Raw genomic sequence first — 17,576 nt, forward strand, 5'->3', positions numbered from 1 at the left:
TACTCCCACCCCGCACCTCAGTAAACACAAATCTGATATCCTTTGTTTGTTTTTGAAGTATAAATGACCTACAACACTATGTTAGTTCCTGGTACACAACATAGAAATTCAGTGTTTCTACACATTTCAAAACAATAACCGTGATAATCTATTTGTCATCTGCCACCATACAAAGATATTATATAGTTATGACTATATTCCCCACACTGTATAATTCATACCTGTGGCTCACTTATTTCATAACTGGAAGTTTGTATCTCTTCATCTCCCTCACCTATTTCTTACCTCCCCCCACAGGCCTCCCCTCTGGAAACCACATGTTTTTTCTCTGTATCTATGATTCTGTTTCTATTTATATTTGTTCATTTGTTGAGTTTTTTAAGTCCACATAGTGAAAAATTACAGTATTTGTCCTTCTCTGTCCTGGAGAATGTTCCATGTACACTTGAAAAGAATGTGTATTCTTATATAAAATAGATAAGCAATGAGGACCTACTGTATAGCACAGGGAACTATATTCAATATCTTGTAATAACCTATAATGGAAAAGAATCTGAGAGAATATATATATATATGTGTGTGTGTGTGTGTGTGTGTGTGTGTGGGAATCACTTTGCTGTACACCTGAAACATTATAAATCAACTATACTTCAATTTAAAAAATAAAATAAAATTAAAAGTTGCAAAAATTTAAAAAAAGAATGTGTATTCTGCTGCCTTTGTATGGAATGTTATATATAGACCTATTAAGTTTATCTGGTTTAATGTGTCATTTAAGACCAATGTTTCCTTACTGACTTTCTGTCTGGATGATCTGTCCATTCTTGTAAGTGGGGTGTTAAAAGTCTCCTACTATTATCGTGTTACTGTCAATTTCTCCCTTTATGTCTGTTAATCTTTGCTTTATGTATTTAGGTGCTCCTATGTTGGGTATGTATATATTTACAAGTGCTATAACTTCTTGTATTTATCCCTTGATCATTATGTAATGACCTTTTTTGTCTCTTGTTACAGTTTTGTTTTAAAGTCTGTTTTGTCTAAGTATTGCTGTACTGGCTTTCTTTTCATTTCATTTGCATGGAATATCTTTTTCCATCCCCTCACTTCCAGTCTGTTTGTATCTTTAGATATGAAGTGAGTCCCTTGTAAGCAGCATATATTTTGGTCCTGTATCAATTCTATATCTTTTGATTGGAGTATTTATAAATAAATATAATATACACTTATTTTTTTACATTTTATACTTTATAAATATAAATACTTATATTTAAAGTAATTATTGATAGATATGTACTTATTGCCATTTTGTTCATTGTTTGGGGGTTGTTTTGTAGGGGTTTTGGTTCCGTTCCTTTTTTTTTTGATCTCTTGTGATTTGATGACTTCTTTAACATTATCTTTGAATTACTTTATCTTTTTTGTGCATGTATCAATTATAGATTTTTGGTTTGTGGTTAGCCAAACCATACGAGATTTATATGTAGCAATCTATATATCCAGATAGCTAGACAGATATGTTATTATTTTAAGTTATTGATCTCTTAAGTTTGAACACATTTTAACAACCCTGCATTTTTACTCCCCCTCCCAAGTTTACTGCTTTTGGCATCCTATTTTACATACTTTTGTTTTGAGTATCACTTAATTACTTATTGTGTATAGAGATGATTTTACTATTTTTGTCTTTTAACCTTTCTGTTACCTTTATAAGTGGTTGATCTAGTACTTTTGCTGCATATTTGCCTTTTCCAATGAGTTTTTCCTTTTGTAATTTTCATATTCCTAGTTGTGCCCTTTCCTTTCTACTTAGAGAAGTCCCTTTAATATTCCTTGTAAAGCTGGTTTTGTGGTGCTGAGATTTTTTAGCTACTGCTTGTCTTTTTTCTCACCTTCAAAGCTGAATAATAGCCTTGCTGGGTAGAGTATTCTTGTTTGTAGGTTTTTCCCTTCATCACTTTAAATATGTTGTGTCATTCCCTTCTGACCTGCAGAGCTTCTGCTGAAAAGTCAGCTGATAGCCTCCTGGGAGTGGCCTTGTGGGTAACTTGTTACTTTTCCTTTGCTGCTTTTAATATTCTCTCTTAATCTTTAATTTTTGCCATTTTAATTACAGGGTGTTTTGGTGTGGTCTTCTTTGGGTTGATCCTGTTTGGGACTCTCTACGCTTCCTAGACCTGGATGTCTGTTTCCTTCCCCAGGTTAGGAACGTTTTCACCTATTATGTCTTCACATATGTTTTCTGCCCATTTCTCTCTTCTCCTTTTGGGACCCCAATAATGCAAATATTAGTATACTTGATGTCTCAGAAGTCTCTTAAACTGTTATCACTTTTTAAAATTCTTTTTTCTTTTTTCCTTTCAGCTTGAATGATTTCTACTACTCTGTCTTTCAGTTTGCCGAACATGCCTCTGTATCATCTACTCTACTGTTGATACCTTTTAGTGTATTTTTAATTCCAATTGTTGTGTTTTTCATCTCTATTTTGTCCTTTGTATTTTCTAACTCTTTGTTAAACTTCTCACTCTGTTCATCCAATGTTCTCCCGAGTTATTTGATTATCATTGTGATCATTACCTTGAACTTTTTTTTTTTTTTTTGCGGTACACGGGCCTCTCACTGTTGTGGCCTCTCTCATTGCAGAGCACAGGCTCTAAACGTGCAGGCTCAGCAGCCATGGCTCACGGCCTCAGCCACTCCACAGCATATGGGATCTTCCCGGACCGGGGCACAAACCTGCATCCCCTGCATCAGCAGGCAGACTCTCAACCACTGCACCACCAGGGAAGCCCTACCTTGAACTTTTATTGGGTATATTATTTCCACTTCACTTAGTTCTTCTCAGATTTTATTTTGTTCCTTTGTCTGAAACATATTCCTCTGTTGCCTCATTTTGCTCTGTTTTTATTTCTATGTATTTTGTAGGTTGGTTATATTTCCCAGTTTTGGAGAAGTGGACTTATGTAGGAAATATCCTATGAGGACCAATAGCACATTCCTCTCTGGTCATCAGAGTATATGCTCCAGGGGTACCCTCTATGTGGGTGGCGTGGGTCATTCTGTTGTGACAGGCTGTCTACTGTGGCTGGTTCCCAGTGCAGTTGGTTGTCAGGCCCTGCCTTGTGTAGAGGCTGCCAGCTGCTGGTGGGTAGCTGGGTCCTGTCTGGCTGGCTGTAAGGACTTAGTGGTCCTGGGGTTGGTATTCACCTACTTGTGGGTTGGGTTGTGGCCCAGGGGGTCCCAGGCTTGTTGTCTGCCCACTGGTGGGTGAGATTCGGCCCTGGGTCTAGTGCTGACCCATTGGTTGACAGAGCTGGGTCCTGGGGTCTCTGACTGAGAGGCCTGGGGCTCCCATAGTTTGTGTTCACCCACTGGTGGGTGAGGCTGGGTCCGATGGCTGGCTGTGGGGTCCCAGGGGTCCTGGGGTGAGTGCTATCCAACTGGTGGGTGAGACCATGTCTTGGGCCCTCTGGTGGGAGGGACTGAGTCCTGGAGCAACTGACATCTCAGGGGGTCTTATGGCAGCTGACCTGCTGGTGGGTGGGGCTGGGTCCCTTCCCAGCTAGCTGCTTGGCCTGGGGCATCCCAGGACTTGTGCCAACCGACTGGTGGACAGGACAGGTCCTGCTAATAAGCTAGAGGAAGGATTCCAAAATGGCACTTGTTAGCACTAGTGTCTTCATTATGGTATGAGATCCCAAAACGGTCTGCTGCCCATGTGTATGTCCCCTCAGTGAGTTCCAGCTGCAACTTGCCTCTCTGGGAGGCTCTCCAAAATCAGCAAGTGGTTATGACCCGTGCTCTTTTCACATTACTGCTTCTGTCCAGGGTCCCATAGTGTGTGAGACTTTATGTGTGCCCTTTATGAGTGGAGTCTTTATTTCCCACAGTCCTCTGGCTCTCCTGAAAGTAAGCCCCACTGACCTTCAAAGGCAAATATTCTGGGGACTCATCATCCTGGTGAAGGACCCCTGGATGGGGTGTTCACTGTGGGGTTTGGACCCCTTGCTCCTTGGGGAGAACCTCTGCAATTATGATTATTCTCCCATTTCTGGGTCACCTGCCCAGGGGTATGGGTTTTGACTATCCCATGACTCCTCTCCTCCTATCCATCTTGTTGTTTCTTCTTTATATCTTTAGTTGTAGAAGATTTTTTCTGCTAGTCTTCAGCAAAAGACATCAGTAGCTGCTCTTTAAATAGTTGTAATTTTGGTGTGCACATCGAATGAGGTAAGCTCAGAACCTTCCTACTCTGCTATTTTGGCCAATCCCTGAGGAATTCTATTAAATCTATAAGTTAATTTGAGGACCATTTTTTTCTTTACAAATTGAGTCTCCCAATTTCCAGATTTTCTCTTATTCCTTCAGTAAAATGTCATAACCTTATACATTCCTTAATAGATTTATCCCATAATATTTTCTGCTATTTGTTTCTCTTGCAAATGGAATCTTTTTTTCCTGTTAGCTTTATGTGTGTGTTGTAAGGGTTATTGCTGACGTTTATGAAAGTTACTGATTCTTGCATGTTTATCTTCATTGAATTCTCTTGAACTTTCATCTTACTTCTGATAGCTAACAATGTGATTCTCTTGTATATGCCTAATAGACATCATACACAAATAATGACAATTTTGTATTTTTTCATAGATTATTACATATCACTTTTTTTTCTTTACTTACAACCTCCAATAAAATGTTGAAGACTAGTGGTGATAATAGGCATCCTTTTCTTGTTCTTGACTTTAATGGGAGTGTTTCTAGTATTTCACTATCAAATATGATCCTTGATTAAATATATTCCTAGTAAGTCTCTCTGGTGAACACATCCTAATGTGACCCCTCACCACACACATACAATGAGTCACACCTTTGTATCATCTCCATCCCTTGAGTATGCATAGAACCTGTGACTTGCTTTTAACCAAAAGAATAAAGCAAATGAAATGGGCTGTTTCTCTCATAATTATATTATTTAAGACTCTGTCTTCATGGACTATGGAGATAGAGATTCTACTGCTAGCCTTGAGGAAGCAAATTGGTGAACTATGTAGAGGGCTATGTGGCAGAGAACTGCAGACAGCCTCTAGGACATGAGGGCAGCTTCCAGTCTCCAGCCTCCAGCCAATAAAGAGATGAGTCCTTCAGTCATACAAAAACAAGTAACTGAATTCTGCCAACTCTCTGAATTAGCTTGGAAACAGATTTTCCTCTAGTCAAGCCTCTAAATGAGAATACCTTGATTGCAGCCTTGTGAGACCCTGAGAAGAGGACCCAATTAAGCTGTGCCCAGACTCCTGATCTATGGCACTTGTGAGATAATAAATGTTTCTTCTTTTTATTCTCTCTTTTTTAAATTGAAGTATAGTTGATTTACAATGTTGTGCTAATTTCTGCTGTACAGCAAAGTGACTCAGTTTTACACATATATACTTTTTTTTATATTCTTTTCCATTATGTTTTATCCGAGAAGATTGGATGTAGTTCCCCGTGCTATACAGTAGGACCTCGTTGTCCATCTATTCTAAATGTAATAGTTTGCATCTACTAACCCCAAACTCCCAGTCCTTCCCTCCCCTCCCCCCTCCCCCTTGGCAACCACAAGTCTGTTCTCTATGTCTGTGAGTCTGTTTCTGTTTCATAGATAGGTTCATTTGTGCCATATTTTAGATTCCACATATAAGTGATATTATATGGTATTTGTCTTTCCCCTTCTGACTTACTTCACTTAGTATGATAATCTCTACCTGCATTCATGTTGCTGCAAATGGCATTATTTCATTTTTTTTTTATGGTTGAGTAGTATTCCATTGTATACATATACACCACATCTTCTTTATCCGTTCATCTGCTGATGGACATTTAGGTTGTTTCCGTGTCTTGGCTATTGTGAATAGTGTTGTTATGAACATAGAGGTGGGTATAATTTTATCTGGGTATATGCCCAAGAGTGGGATTTCTGGATCATATGATGGTTCTATTTTTAGTCTTTTGAGAAACCTCCATACTGTTTTCCACAGTGGCTACACTAACTTACATTCCTACCAACATTGTAGGAGGGTTCCCTTTTTTCCACACCCTCTCTGACATTTGTTATTTATAGATTTTTTAAATGATGGCCATTCTGACCAGTGTGAGGTGGTATCTCGTAGTTTTGATTTGCATTTCTCTAATGACTAATGATGTTGAGCATCTTTTCATGTGCCTGTATGTCTTCTTTGGAGAAATATCTATTTGTTGTTGCTGAGTTGTATGAACTGTATATTTTGGAGATTAAGCCCTTGTTGGCTGCATCTTTTGCAAATATTTTCTCCCATTCCATCGGTTGTCTTTTCTTTTCTTTTTTTTTTTTTTATGGTTTCCTTCACTGTGCAAAAGCTTGTAAGTGTGATTAGGTCCCATTTGTTTACTTTTGTTTTTATTTATATTTCCTTGGGAGATTGACCTAAGAAATTGTTGGTACAATTTATGTCAGAGAATATATTGCCTATCCTCTCTTCTAGGAGCTTTATGGTTTCATGTCTTATGTTTAAGTCTTTAAGCCATAGTTTATTTTTGTGCATGGTATGAGGGTGTGTTCTAACTTTGTTGATTTATATGCAGATGTCCAACTTTCAAGCACCACTCGCTGTCTTTTTTATATTGTACATTTTTGCCTCCTTTGTCAAAGATTAACTGACCATGGGTGTGTGGGTTTATTTCTGGGCTCTCCATTCTGTTCCATTGATCTGTATGTCTGTTTTTGTGCCAATACCACGCTGTTTTGATTACTGTAGCTTTGTAGTATTGTCTGAAGTCTGGGAGAGTTATGCTTCCCACATTTCCCCCCCCCCCCAGGACTGCTTTGGCAATTCTGGGTCCTTTGTGGTTCCATATAAGGTTTAATATTATTTGCTCTAGTTCTGTGAAAAATGTCATGGTAATTTGATAGGGATTGCATTAAATCTGCAGATTGCTTTGGGTAGTATTGACATTTTAACAATATTAATTCTTCGAATCCAAGGGCATGGGATATCTTTCCACTTTGAATCATCTTTAATTTCCTTTATTAATGTTTTATAGTTCTCAGTGTCTTTCACCTGAAAGACTTTCACCAAGTCTTTCACCTCCTTGATCAGGTTTATTCCTAGGTATTTAATTAATTAATTTATTTTTTGGTGCAATTTTAAAAGGTATTATTTTTTTACATTCCCTTTCTGATCTTTCATTGTTAGTGTAAGGAGATGCAACCAATTTCTGAATGTTAATCTTGTATCCTGCTACTTTGCTGAATTCATTTATTAGATCTAGTAGTTTTTGTGTGGAGTCCTTAGGATTTTCTTTATATAGTATCATGCCATCTGCATATAGTAACAGTTTTTACCTCCTCTCTTCCAATTTGGATACATTTCATTTCTTTTTCTTGTATGATTGCTGTGGCAAGAACTTCCAATACTACGTTGAATGGAAGTGGTGAGAGTGGGCGTTCTTGTCTTGTTCCAGATTTTAGTGGGAAGGTTTCAGCTTTCCATCATTGAGTATTATATTGGCTATGGGTTTGTCATAAATGGCTTTTATGATGTTGAGGTATGTTTCCTCTATACCCACTTTGGTAAGAATTTCTGTCATGAATGGATGTTGAATTTTGTCAAATGCTTTCTTGAAGTTGCTAAATTTAGATAAAAGGAAATCCTGCTGTTTACAAAAACATGGCTGGACCTTGAGGATAATATGCTAAGTAAAATAAGTCAGATGCAGAGAATCAGGGTATGTGATCAGCTTGTGCTCAATTCCCTGATTAGCTGATGTCTTGGAATCTCAATTTTCAGTTTTCTGGCTCTAACCAGTCTGGGGGCTACATGCTGGAGGCATACTGATGCAGGTAACTTCTGGTTAACTTACAGTTAAACTAGTGAGGGTTTTAGTATCTTCAGAACAACTTAGGGATGTGCTTCAGACTTATCTTTACCTTTGAAACAGAACTAGGAGTCTTTGTGACTGAGTTATTATGTTTAACTGTTTAAGTTACAGCCATAACTGCTTAAGTTATGGCTACTCTCCTGCCTGAATCTCCTATCTTTGTTTCTGCATTCTTTGCTTCCCCAAACATTAACTGTTAAGGCCTATTCTTTGTTCTACATGGAGGGCCTAGGAGGTCATGGTGTATTTCTACAGCTGCTTTTCCCAATCAACAATTAGCAGGGACACAGAGGATTCTGTCACCGGGAAGGTCCCGCAGGGTCTTTCTCAGTTTCAATGTGGGAATTACATGTTCTTTAAAGGCTTAATAGAAACATTTTTTTGTTTGCAGTTTTCTTCCCAAAATTAATTGATGAATTTGTTTGTTTGCTTGGTTTTGGGGATTTGAGCTATCATTTATTATTGGTTTATAATTTTATTATATTGGAATTTATTGAAATGTTACTTTTAGCTTTCCCCATGGTCAATTTGGTGATGGCCCTGTGTATAGTTGAGATGTATCTTTTCTATATCTTGGATTCAAAGTTCTATTTATACATATTTACCAGCTCCTTAAATGTGATAGTCAAACCCATTAAATCCTTGCTTTTTCTTTTGCTTACTATATCCACTGATTTTTCAGAGAGAGCCAGATAATTTAAAAATCATTTTGATTACTCTGTATGCAGTGTGCAATTTTTTCAATTGTAAGTTACCTCAAATCCTTTTAGATTTAGAAACAAATCTATAGAATGTAGCCTTCTGTGAGTTTAAATGAGGACTGGAGTCTTTCCCTCCTCCTTTTCCATAGTTCATAGATTACTTTGCAACCAAACGTGCTTCTATATGTTCTTCCAACAACACCAGAGTGATATCTAAGGAGTCAATACTGTACCAATCAGAAAATGCCTGATTGGAAACAGTTGGTCAACCTCAGCCTTTTTCTTCCCTTAAAAATATGGATACACTGAAATTTGTATAAACTGCCACTACTGAAAAAGAATACCTCATTTAGAATGTAATGAAGATCAAACATCTGTCTGCCTTACTCTCTTTTAATTATGGGCAGTGCCATGCCTTTATGGGCATAGGCATTTAAATGTGCCACACACACACTGTGGGTTTAACCCCTGTGGGAGCAACACTTTAATTATTTTTGCTGAACAAAGAAAAATAATACCTGGATTTCATATTACAAACATGAAAAATGACTACCTCACACCAGTCTATAGACGCATCAGGGTTGTTGCAGAGTTTCCTGTAAAAGCATTTCGCATCTTGATTCTTCACTTCTGGACCAAAGAGTTCCTGTACGGTCGCATAAAACTTGTCGTAATCAATTGCATCTGCATTGTAACAAAGCACAAGAACATTGTCATAAAATTCAAAGAAATATATTGCATTTTTCAGCTGCTTTTTCCCCATTTTCTAATCTATTTCATTATTTCAACCTATAAAAACCATATTCTACTAAAGTTTAAAGATCTTTTCATGGGAACATAACTAGGCTTTTGGCTAGAATATTACTTAGAAGAAAATATTTTACTTTGGTGTTTAGTATCTCCTCCATAGATTTTGTCTCAATTATTTTAGGCATTTTGTTCAGGAATACAAAGATAAGAAAGTGAATTACTTCTTTCCTATTGGGAAAAAGTTTTACTAACAGGAGTGTTTGCTAGAGCTAGTCTTGGGTGGAAGATAGAAGTGAGCAAAGAGCAATTTTTTTTTTGTATTCTTGCCAAAATTTTATTATTTTATTTTTTGCATGATGTCTTTAATTCATCTCAGCATATTTTTACAAATGATGTAAAGTGAGGGTGTTTCATTTTGGATTTTCTAAGACGCAGACTCCAAGACAGATGCAGAATTGCAAGAGATTTATTGGGGGGAAACTCCTATGAAAAAGGAAGAACGGGAGCAGGAGTAAATGATGAGAGACTTCAGATCATAATAGAGTTCTGATACATATTCAGGGAAAGATAGGTGAATTCATTCAACCCATGAAAGACAGGTCTCCATACCAGTTTTCAACAGGACTCCCAAAGATCCTGAGCTTTCACTTGCCCCTTACTCCTCTTAGGTCTCAGCAAAGGTATTGTTACTGGAAGTGGTGTGGTTAAGAACCTACCTGCAGGTTCCTTGGTTCCTAGGATTCTCCTGACCCTACACCCTTGTAATTCATCATTTTCCACACTTCATCTAGATCCTTTTAATGCAGAGCCCATTCAATAATGTTCTTCCTATCTACCGTCATTGTTTGGGTAACTTCCATCTTTCTCTTTACTATTTGCAGTTGTACTGTAATCTTTGAAAGGCTCCAATATCTTTTGCACTATCTCTTCTAAAATCTCTCCCCTTGAAATAATTTTTATTAATGTCAAATTTCCTAAAGCTTTGGATAATATCCGACTTCACCTGACATTTTATCACTAGCTGCCATGCTGCCATATGCTAGACAGAGTAAAAACAATCTGGACTCTAGTTTGTCAATTATTGATTTTTGTGAGCCACACTAGTAACTTAATATCTCTGACTTTCCACTTTCCCATCTATTATATGGGCAAAATTACAATCACTACAAAGAACAATTGTTGATTGATTCTTTGACACTGTAAACAGACACGCACACAAACCACACCATTGACTGAATATTGATTTTGAAAAATTTTGTGATTCACTGGGGTATAGCTATTGAGTCTCAGGACCAGAAGGAGTTAGACACAAATATGCATTAAACAACTGTTACGTGTCAGAACTGAGCTAGACAGTGGTCTTAGAATGGAAAACTAGATAGACAAGACCCCTTCCTCTGTAGTTTACATTCTAGTGGGAGAAACAAAAAATCAACAAGTGAACAAAATATTTACAGATTGTGACAGGCAAGACTAATTACTAGAGATAAATCCAATCCAACGTTTGGATTAGTGGTTATCTGTGTAAAAGGGCATGAGAGAATATTCTGGAATGATAGAAATGTTCCCTGTCTTGATCCGGTTGGTAACTACAGGTATGTTTACATATGTCCAAATTTATCGAGTTATACACTTAAGATTAGTGCTCTTTCTGTGCTTTACTGTATGTAGGCCATACCTTAGTAACAATTTGAGAATCATTAAGTATAGAGTGAGATAAGTGCTCAAAAGGAAACCAATAGGGAGCTGTGATAGAATTATCTAGTGCTTGTGTGTGTGGGGTGGACCCAAGGGAATCCCTTTCTAAGGACAGGTAAAAAAAAATAAACCTGAGACCTGATAAGCAAAAGGAGTCAGCCATGTGCAAAGGTAGACAAGAGGATTTTAGGCAAAGGCTGACAAACACAAAGGCACTGAGGCAGGAAAGAGCTTGGTGCATTCTGGGAAGGTCAGTGACATGAAGTATAGTGAGGACTGGGGAAAGTACCATGAGGTGAGATCAGAGAGGAAGGAGGGCCAAGCTAGAGTTAGAAGTTTGTATTTTATTCTAAGCATAATGGTGAGCTATCACTAGAGAGTTTGAAAGACACTGGTGGCTGTGAGGAGATAAGAGTGAAAGCTATAAAATCACTGAGGGGCTCGTGCATTTAACCCGGGTTTCAAATGTGGAGGCTTAGGCCAGGATGATACTGAGGGTGATGGTACATCCTGAGCTGCCATGGAAGTCTCATTTATGCCTGCTTTCTCAACTTTATTATTATTATTATTTTTAGGCCACGCCCTGCCACATGTGGGATATTAGTTCCCTAACCAGGGATCAAACCCATGTCCCCTGCATTGGGAGCATGGAGTCTTAACCACTGGACCACCAGGGAAGTCCCTCAACTTAATTATTAGTAACACCCCCTTTCACTCTTGAAAGTGTCATCAACTGGATGATAAGTGGTATAGGCATCAAAGAGATAGCACTGAGATGGTGAGATGTGGTTGGAAGTAGAATTGCAAAGACTTGCTAATAGCTTGGAAGTTGTTGGGGACAAAGTTGTGATTGAAGGACAGGCTGGGTTCTATTGTAATGGTTGCCATTCAGAGTGTTTGCCCTCCCTATCTCACAGGGCTACTTGGCAACGTCAGCAGACATTTTTTGATTGTTACAACTAGGGATGGGGGTGCTACTGACATCTGATGGGTAGAGGCCAGAGATGCCACTAAACATTCTGCAATGCACAGGATAGCCTGCCCTACCCCCGGCCTCACACACATACACGTATACAGAACAAAGAATTATCCAGCCCCAAATGTCAGTGGTGTCAAGGTTGAGAAACCCTGTTCTAGAATGACACTCAGGTTCCTAATTTCAAAACTCAGCAGATGCTGGTGCTATTTACCAAAACAGGGGCAAATGAATAAGGACCATAATTCTTGGGGAAAACAAACCATTCAATCTTGGTCATATTAAGTTTGATTTTCATATGAGAGATCCAAATATTTTAGCTGTTTTAAATTCATACCAACTAGTACAAGATAGGTGTCTCATTCTAAATGCCACTGGATGAGGATTATAAGACTTTCCTTTCCTGGCATGATTTTAATCCTATTGGGTAATTGACAAGAAGATTTAAGAACAATATTGTACAGATGAAATCCTGCAATGTACTTGGTATCATTTTTGAGGTAAACAACTATTCTATTAGAAATGTTCTCTCTAGTTCTTAGCTTCCTGCCTATGGTGAGAGGTAGACACTATTGTCCTGTATTTATAAGGGAATATGAATGTATGCCAGTATTAGCAGTCTGATCAAAGTTCAGATTACATTTCTCCCTTCTCAGCCTTTCAGTTTAGTCCTTGTCATAAAGGTAATTTATCTAGCAGTACTTAGTTTTGATCAAATCTAATATATATACATATACATATAAACTATACTATAGTACATTATAGTATAATTATAATATAAAATATATATCTATATGTCTATAATATATATATATGTTCTCTCTCTCTAAATATATATGTATGTGTGTGTGTGTATACAAACATATATACTACAGAAGAAGGAAATTTTCCGTGTGGCTTTGTAATTGCAAGCTTGTAAATGTAAGCAAGGTTAACTTGTTAACTTACCACACCTTTAAGGCATACTTCCTGGCTTCAGACTCTGGGCTAACCCTGGGGTTACAAAACCTTCAAAGCACTCACAGTTCAATGCAGGAAAGAATGGGCAGGTATTTAATACTCACATGTATATAAATTTCTGCAGCTTAAGATTAGCAGATATATTCTTTGTGATGTCAATAAAATGCGTCAAAAGTTCTAAGGATGGCTTTGCTTAGGGAAAGTTTGGAAGTTTTTATGAAGAAGTGATATTTGATTTGGGTCTTGAAAAATGAGCAAGAGCTTATAGGCATAAAAATGGGAAGAAATGCACTACACATTGCAGGGATGACACGTGCAAAATCAGAGTCGTTAAGAGTATGCCATGCTTGGAAATGCTGAGAGATTCATGTTAGGGCAGAGGTGCATGAAGGGAACTTCCAGGAGCTGAAGCTGGAAAGGTAGGTTAAGGGATGACTGTGAATAGACCTGGATGCCAAGTTAATGTATATGGAATTTAAGGGTGAGCTAATAAGCCAGGAATGTGACAATTCAAAACAGATTTTTAAAGGAAAATCTCCCTGCAGACGTATACAGAAAGGAATAACTCTTGGCAAGAAGACCATTATATCAAGAGGCTGCTATAATAACCCAAGAGTGAGATACCAAAAATTAGTCAAAATTTATACCAAGACACCTGACTTAGGAGACTAGGTAGATGATGTCTCTGCTAGAAGACTGAGAGACAACACAGGCAAAGCTCAAGAAAAAAAAGAGCAAAAGAAAGAATTACAAGAGGAGAAAATAAGAAGAGAGTGGTGTGATGAGAGACACTGAAGGAGAAAAGTTCTAGAAACAGTGGCAGCTAACTGTTAATGTAGTAAAATGGCCAAGTAAGCTGGAAGATATAAACAAGTTATTGAATTTGACAGGCATATTAGGTGATCGAATACCTAGGTAAAAAGCATTTTTTCAGCAAAGTGATGAGGGAAGCCAGACTTGAGTTGATTGAAAACTAAGTGGTGACACTATGGGGAAATTTAGTGGAGAAGCAAAGGAAAGACATACAGCTTAAAAGGAAGAGAAAGTCAAGGTCAGGACCATGGTTATAATTTTAGTTTTAGAAGATAAAGCCAGTGGAAAAGGAGGTTTTGCAGTTGTTGCAGCAAGGTGATAGCTCTGGAGGGGAAGAGGGCTAGAAGAAAGTGGAAGAAAGGACAGGTGCTGCTTCAGGTAATTTGGAAGTGGAAGAAAGGGAATTTGAGAGAATTCTTGCCTTTTGGCTTTGCTTTCACTTATGATGTTGGAAGATTGACTGAGCGGAGGTGAGTTCCTGTAGAGGATTCAGAAAAAGTGGCAAGGGTTTGGAAAATCAGTTATACAGAGAGTTAAAACAAACTGAGTAGGGAAAAATGAAAGCTTATTGAGTAGTTTAGAAAGCCCAGCCAAATTCTCTGTCATCTAACAAAAGCATATCTGAAAGGTCTGAATCAGCTGTAACACTTAGGAATTGAATGACTTGAGAGATGATTTAACCGTACCTCTCATTTTTTAACAAATAAAATGGGGATATAGCAATAATAGTAATAGTTGTCTATTAGAATTATTATGAGAAGTAATTAAAGTATATTTATTAAAGTGACTTGTAAATTCTTAAATGCTATTCAAATAACACCATTTTGGGTTTGAACACCCAAAGTCAACATTTTCACTTATTCATGACTATACAACCTGGCATATTAAAAGGCTGGCCATGCTGACCCTTTAGCAGTTATGTGGGCCCTGCTTCTTTCCTCACAACAGCAGGATTTGTTCTGTTAGCCTTGTTACTCTGCTGTTAAGCCTTGCTCTTCACTGATGTCCTCAATGCTCTGAAGCTACACACTACACCACTCCCCTTCAACCTTGACCATGGAGCTGTACTTTCAGTTCTGTGTTGGTATCTGCTGCTAATAATCCTGGCAGACAATTGTTCATTGTTTCCCTTACCTTCTCATGCTTGAAATTATTCTAGCTTAAAGACACGGGGAGAGACCCAGAGAGTGAATCATGGTAAGGTAGAAAACTTTGCCTTACTTATAAAAGTCTTTATGATCTTGTGATATCGTTAAGTAAAGAGATGGCAGGTGGTTCATGTGGCTTGCTAATGGTCACTATGCACTACTGAGAGTCCCAGGGCAATCAGTGAGCCATCAAATGGTAGATCCCACAGAAGAACGCTTAAATGTCATTTAATCCAACCCCCTAATTTTATACTTGAGTCAACTAACATTCAGAAAAATGAAAAGAGCTTCCTCAAGTCCACTTAGCTATTCAAGGACAGATTCAGAATGAGGACTTGAGGCCCCCCATTCAATGTCTTTGCTATTAAGCTATGTTGCTTCTCCATGATGGCTTAAAACTTTTCCCAGGTCTAATCAACGGACCCAACTGGACTGCCCTGTGATCACTGATCTTACCTTCTTTCTGGATAAAAAAGCCAGCTCTTTCATCTCTTTTCTGGGCTGCTACACATTCAACCAATTTTTCAAACCCTCTCAAGGCTGTCCTGAAATTGCTAACCTGAAGTGCAAGGTTGAAATGTTTTTCTTCCCTGACATCCATAGGGACATAGGGAATCTTTTATTTCTGTCCAGAAATAACAATGTAAATTTGCCAACTTAGAAAACTTTCCAGTTGTTACAATGTCTCCCTGTTACCTCAATTTTTGCCCTAAGTCTCATTCCTTTGATCTTAAAATTCCATACTGTGGGTAGGAATAAGAGTTGCTGCCACTAGGATGATAGCAGGGAGAAACACTGACTTTGGTCTAATGCATTTCATACAGGCAAACATTTCAGTACAAATCCTGACCTCATAATGTTACCAGTGTCATGCATATGGTCCTCATTGCATCATAATATATCTGTAACATCATCCTTCCTTCACAAGGAGGAGATTGAGATTTCTTTCCCCACAAATTGTGTGTGTGTGTATGTATACACTGCCTAAGAGGGAAGAAAAATGGGTAAAGACCAAGTAAGGAAACTGGTGGGGATAAGCCAAAGGACAAGGGTTAGGGAGCGCAGAGAAGGCCTCATTAATAGAAAGACATCTGGGCACAGACCAGAGGGATGTAAGGTAGCAAGCCATGTGGGTAAATGGTAGAAGGGTGTTCCAAGAACAGAAGGCATAAAGTCCTGAGATCAAAGTGTGCTTCACGTATCTGAGAAACAGCGAAGAGATCATGTGACAGGGGTGATGTGGGATGGGAAAGAGAAGTGGGGAGATAAGGTCAGAGAGTCGGGGGGCAGGGAGCAGATTTGTAAGGACAGTCTATACAGTAATCCCTAATCTACTATTGAGTAGAATACTGATATGATCTGATTCACAATTGAAAAGGATTGTTTTAGCTGCTTTGTGGAGGTAAATTGAAGGAGAGAAAGAATAGGAGCAGGGAAACAAATTAGGTGGCAATTTCAATAATCCAAGTGAGAGTTAATAGTGGTTTAGATTAGGATATTAGTGATGAAGGTAGGGCTAAGATGTCAGATTGTATGAGGGTAAATATGACAGAATTTGCTGATAGATTAGATGAGAGTGTGATAGCAAGAGAAGGATCAAGAATAACTCCAGGGATTCTGGAAGGATAGAGTAGTTACTCATTTTGGGGGAGCAAGTCAGTGGGAGGAGCAGATTTTGGGGGAAGAATTAAGAGTTCAATTTGGGATGTGTTAAGTTTGAGATGTCTATTAGATAAACAATTGTGGAGACTGAATACTCAGATAGAAAAGTCCAGGGTTCAGGGGAGAGCTTGAGAATCATCAACATTTAGGTGGTATTCAGAGCCACTGGACTGGATGAGATCTCCTTGAAGAAGCAAAATAACTGAGGACCAAACCCTGAGCATGCCAGTGTTCAGAGTTCAGAGTGATCAGAATGAACCACTTACAGAGACTAAGTAGGAGTGTCCAGTGAGGTAGAAGAGCCAAGAGAAAGGAGTATTTCAGAAACCAAGAGAAGAAAGTGTTTTGAAAAGGAAGGAAACATTGGAAGGGCTATCAGCTTACTCAATAAAGAAATTGCATGGGAAGAAAAAAGAAGGAAGGAGAACCTGCAGGTTAAAAGGAAATTTAAAGACACACCAACTAGTCATAGTATGTGGACTGCATTTAGATCCTGACTCAACAATCAAACTGAAAAATAATTCCAACATGTCTGAGATAATTGGAAATTGGAACACTGACTAAGATATTTGATGATACTGAGAAGTTACTGTTCATTATTTTAGATGTAATAATTATATATTATATTATTGTTATGTGATATATTTTAGAGTGTGAAATAAAATTCATATTTTATGGCAAGACAAGAAAAATTTAAACATAAAATATTTCTTTGCCCTTTGGCCTCCTCTCTGTCCTCTACTGTGCATTGTGTATCTGCATTATGCATTGACCAAACCTTCCCCATCAGTAGAAATACCTGAAAGAGCAACATTCTCCTAGCACCAAAAAAAACAGCCCCTTAAAAGATAACACTCCTTTTTCATCTTGCAAGGGGCCACAGTGACACTTAGATCTGAACTGTGTAAACTGTCAATAATATGTCATTTAATGTACAGCCCTCTGTCTCAAAAAACTTCACAAGAACTGTGCCTT

The 17,576-nt window shown here is 38.1% G+C and overlaps 1 protein-coding gene across 1 annotated transcript in view; it reads right to left on the reverse strand.

Moving 5' to 3' along the window:
* WDR64 (WD repeat domain 64) overlaps window positions 1-15,540 on the reverse strand; it is a 148,152-nt gene extending 132,612 nt beyond the window's left edge. The window contains exons 1-2 of the mRNA XM_024740483.1: window positions 15,396-15,540; window positions 9,148-9,278 (exon numbers count right to left, since the gene is read on the reverse strand). Coding sequence (XP_024596251.1) covers window positions 9,148-9,278; window positions 15,396-15,540 — 276 coding nt within the window. The remainder of the gene's footprint in view (window positions 1-9,147; window positions 9,279-15,395) is intronic.
* Window positions 15,541-17,576: the final 2,036 nt, after the last annotated feature.

The sequence above is a fragment of the Neophocaena asiaeorientalis genome, unplaced genomic scaffold (assembly GCF_003031525.2).
Source record: "Neophocaena asiaeorientalis asiaeorientalis breed wild unplaced genomic scaffold, Neophocaena_asiaeorientalis_V1.1 scaffold291, whole genome shotgun sequence".
NCBI lineage: Eukaryota > Metazoa > Chordata > Mammalia > Artiodactyla > Phocoenidae > Neophocaena > Neophocaena asiaeorientalis.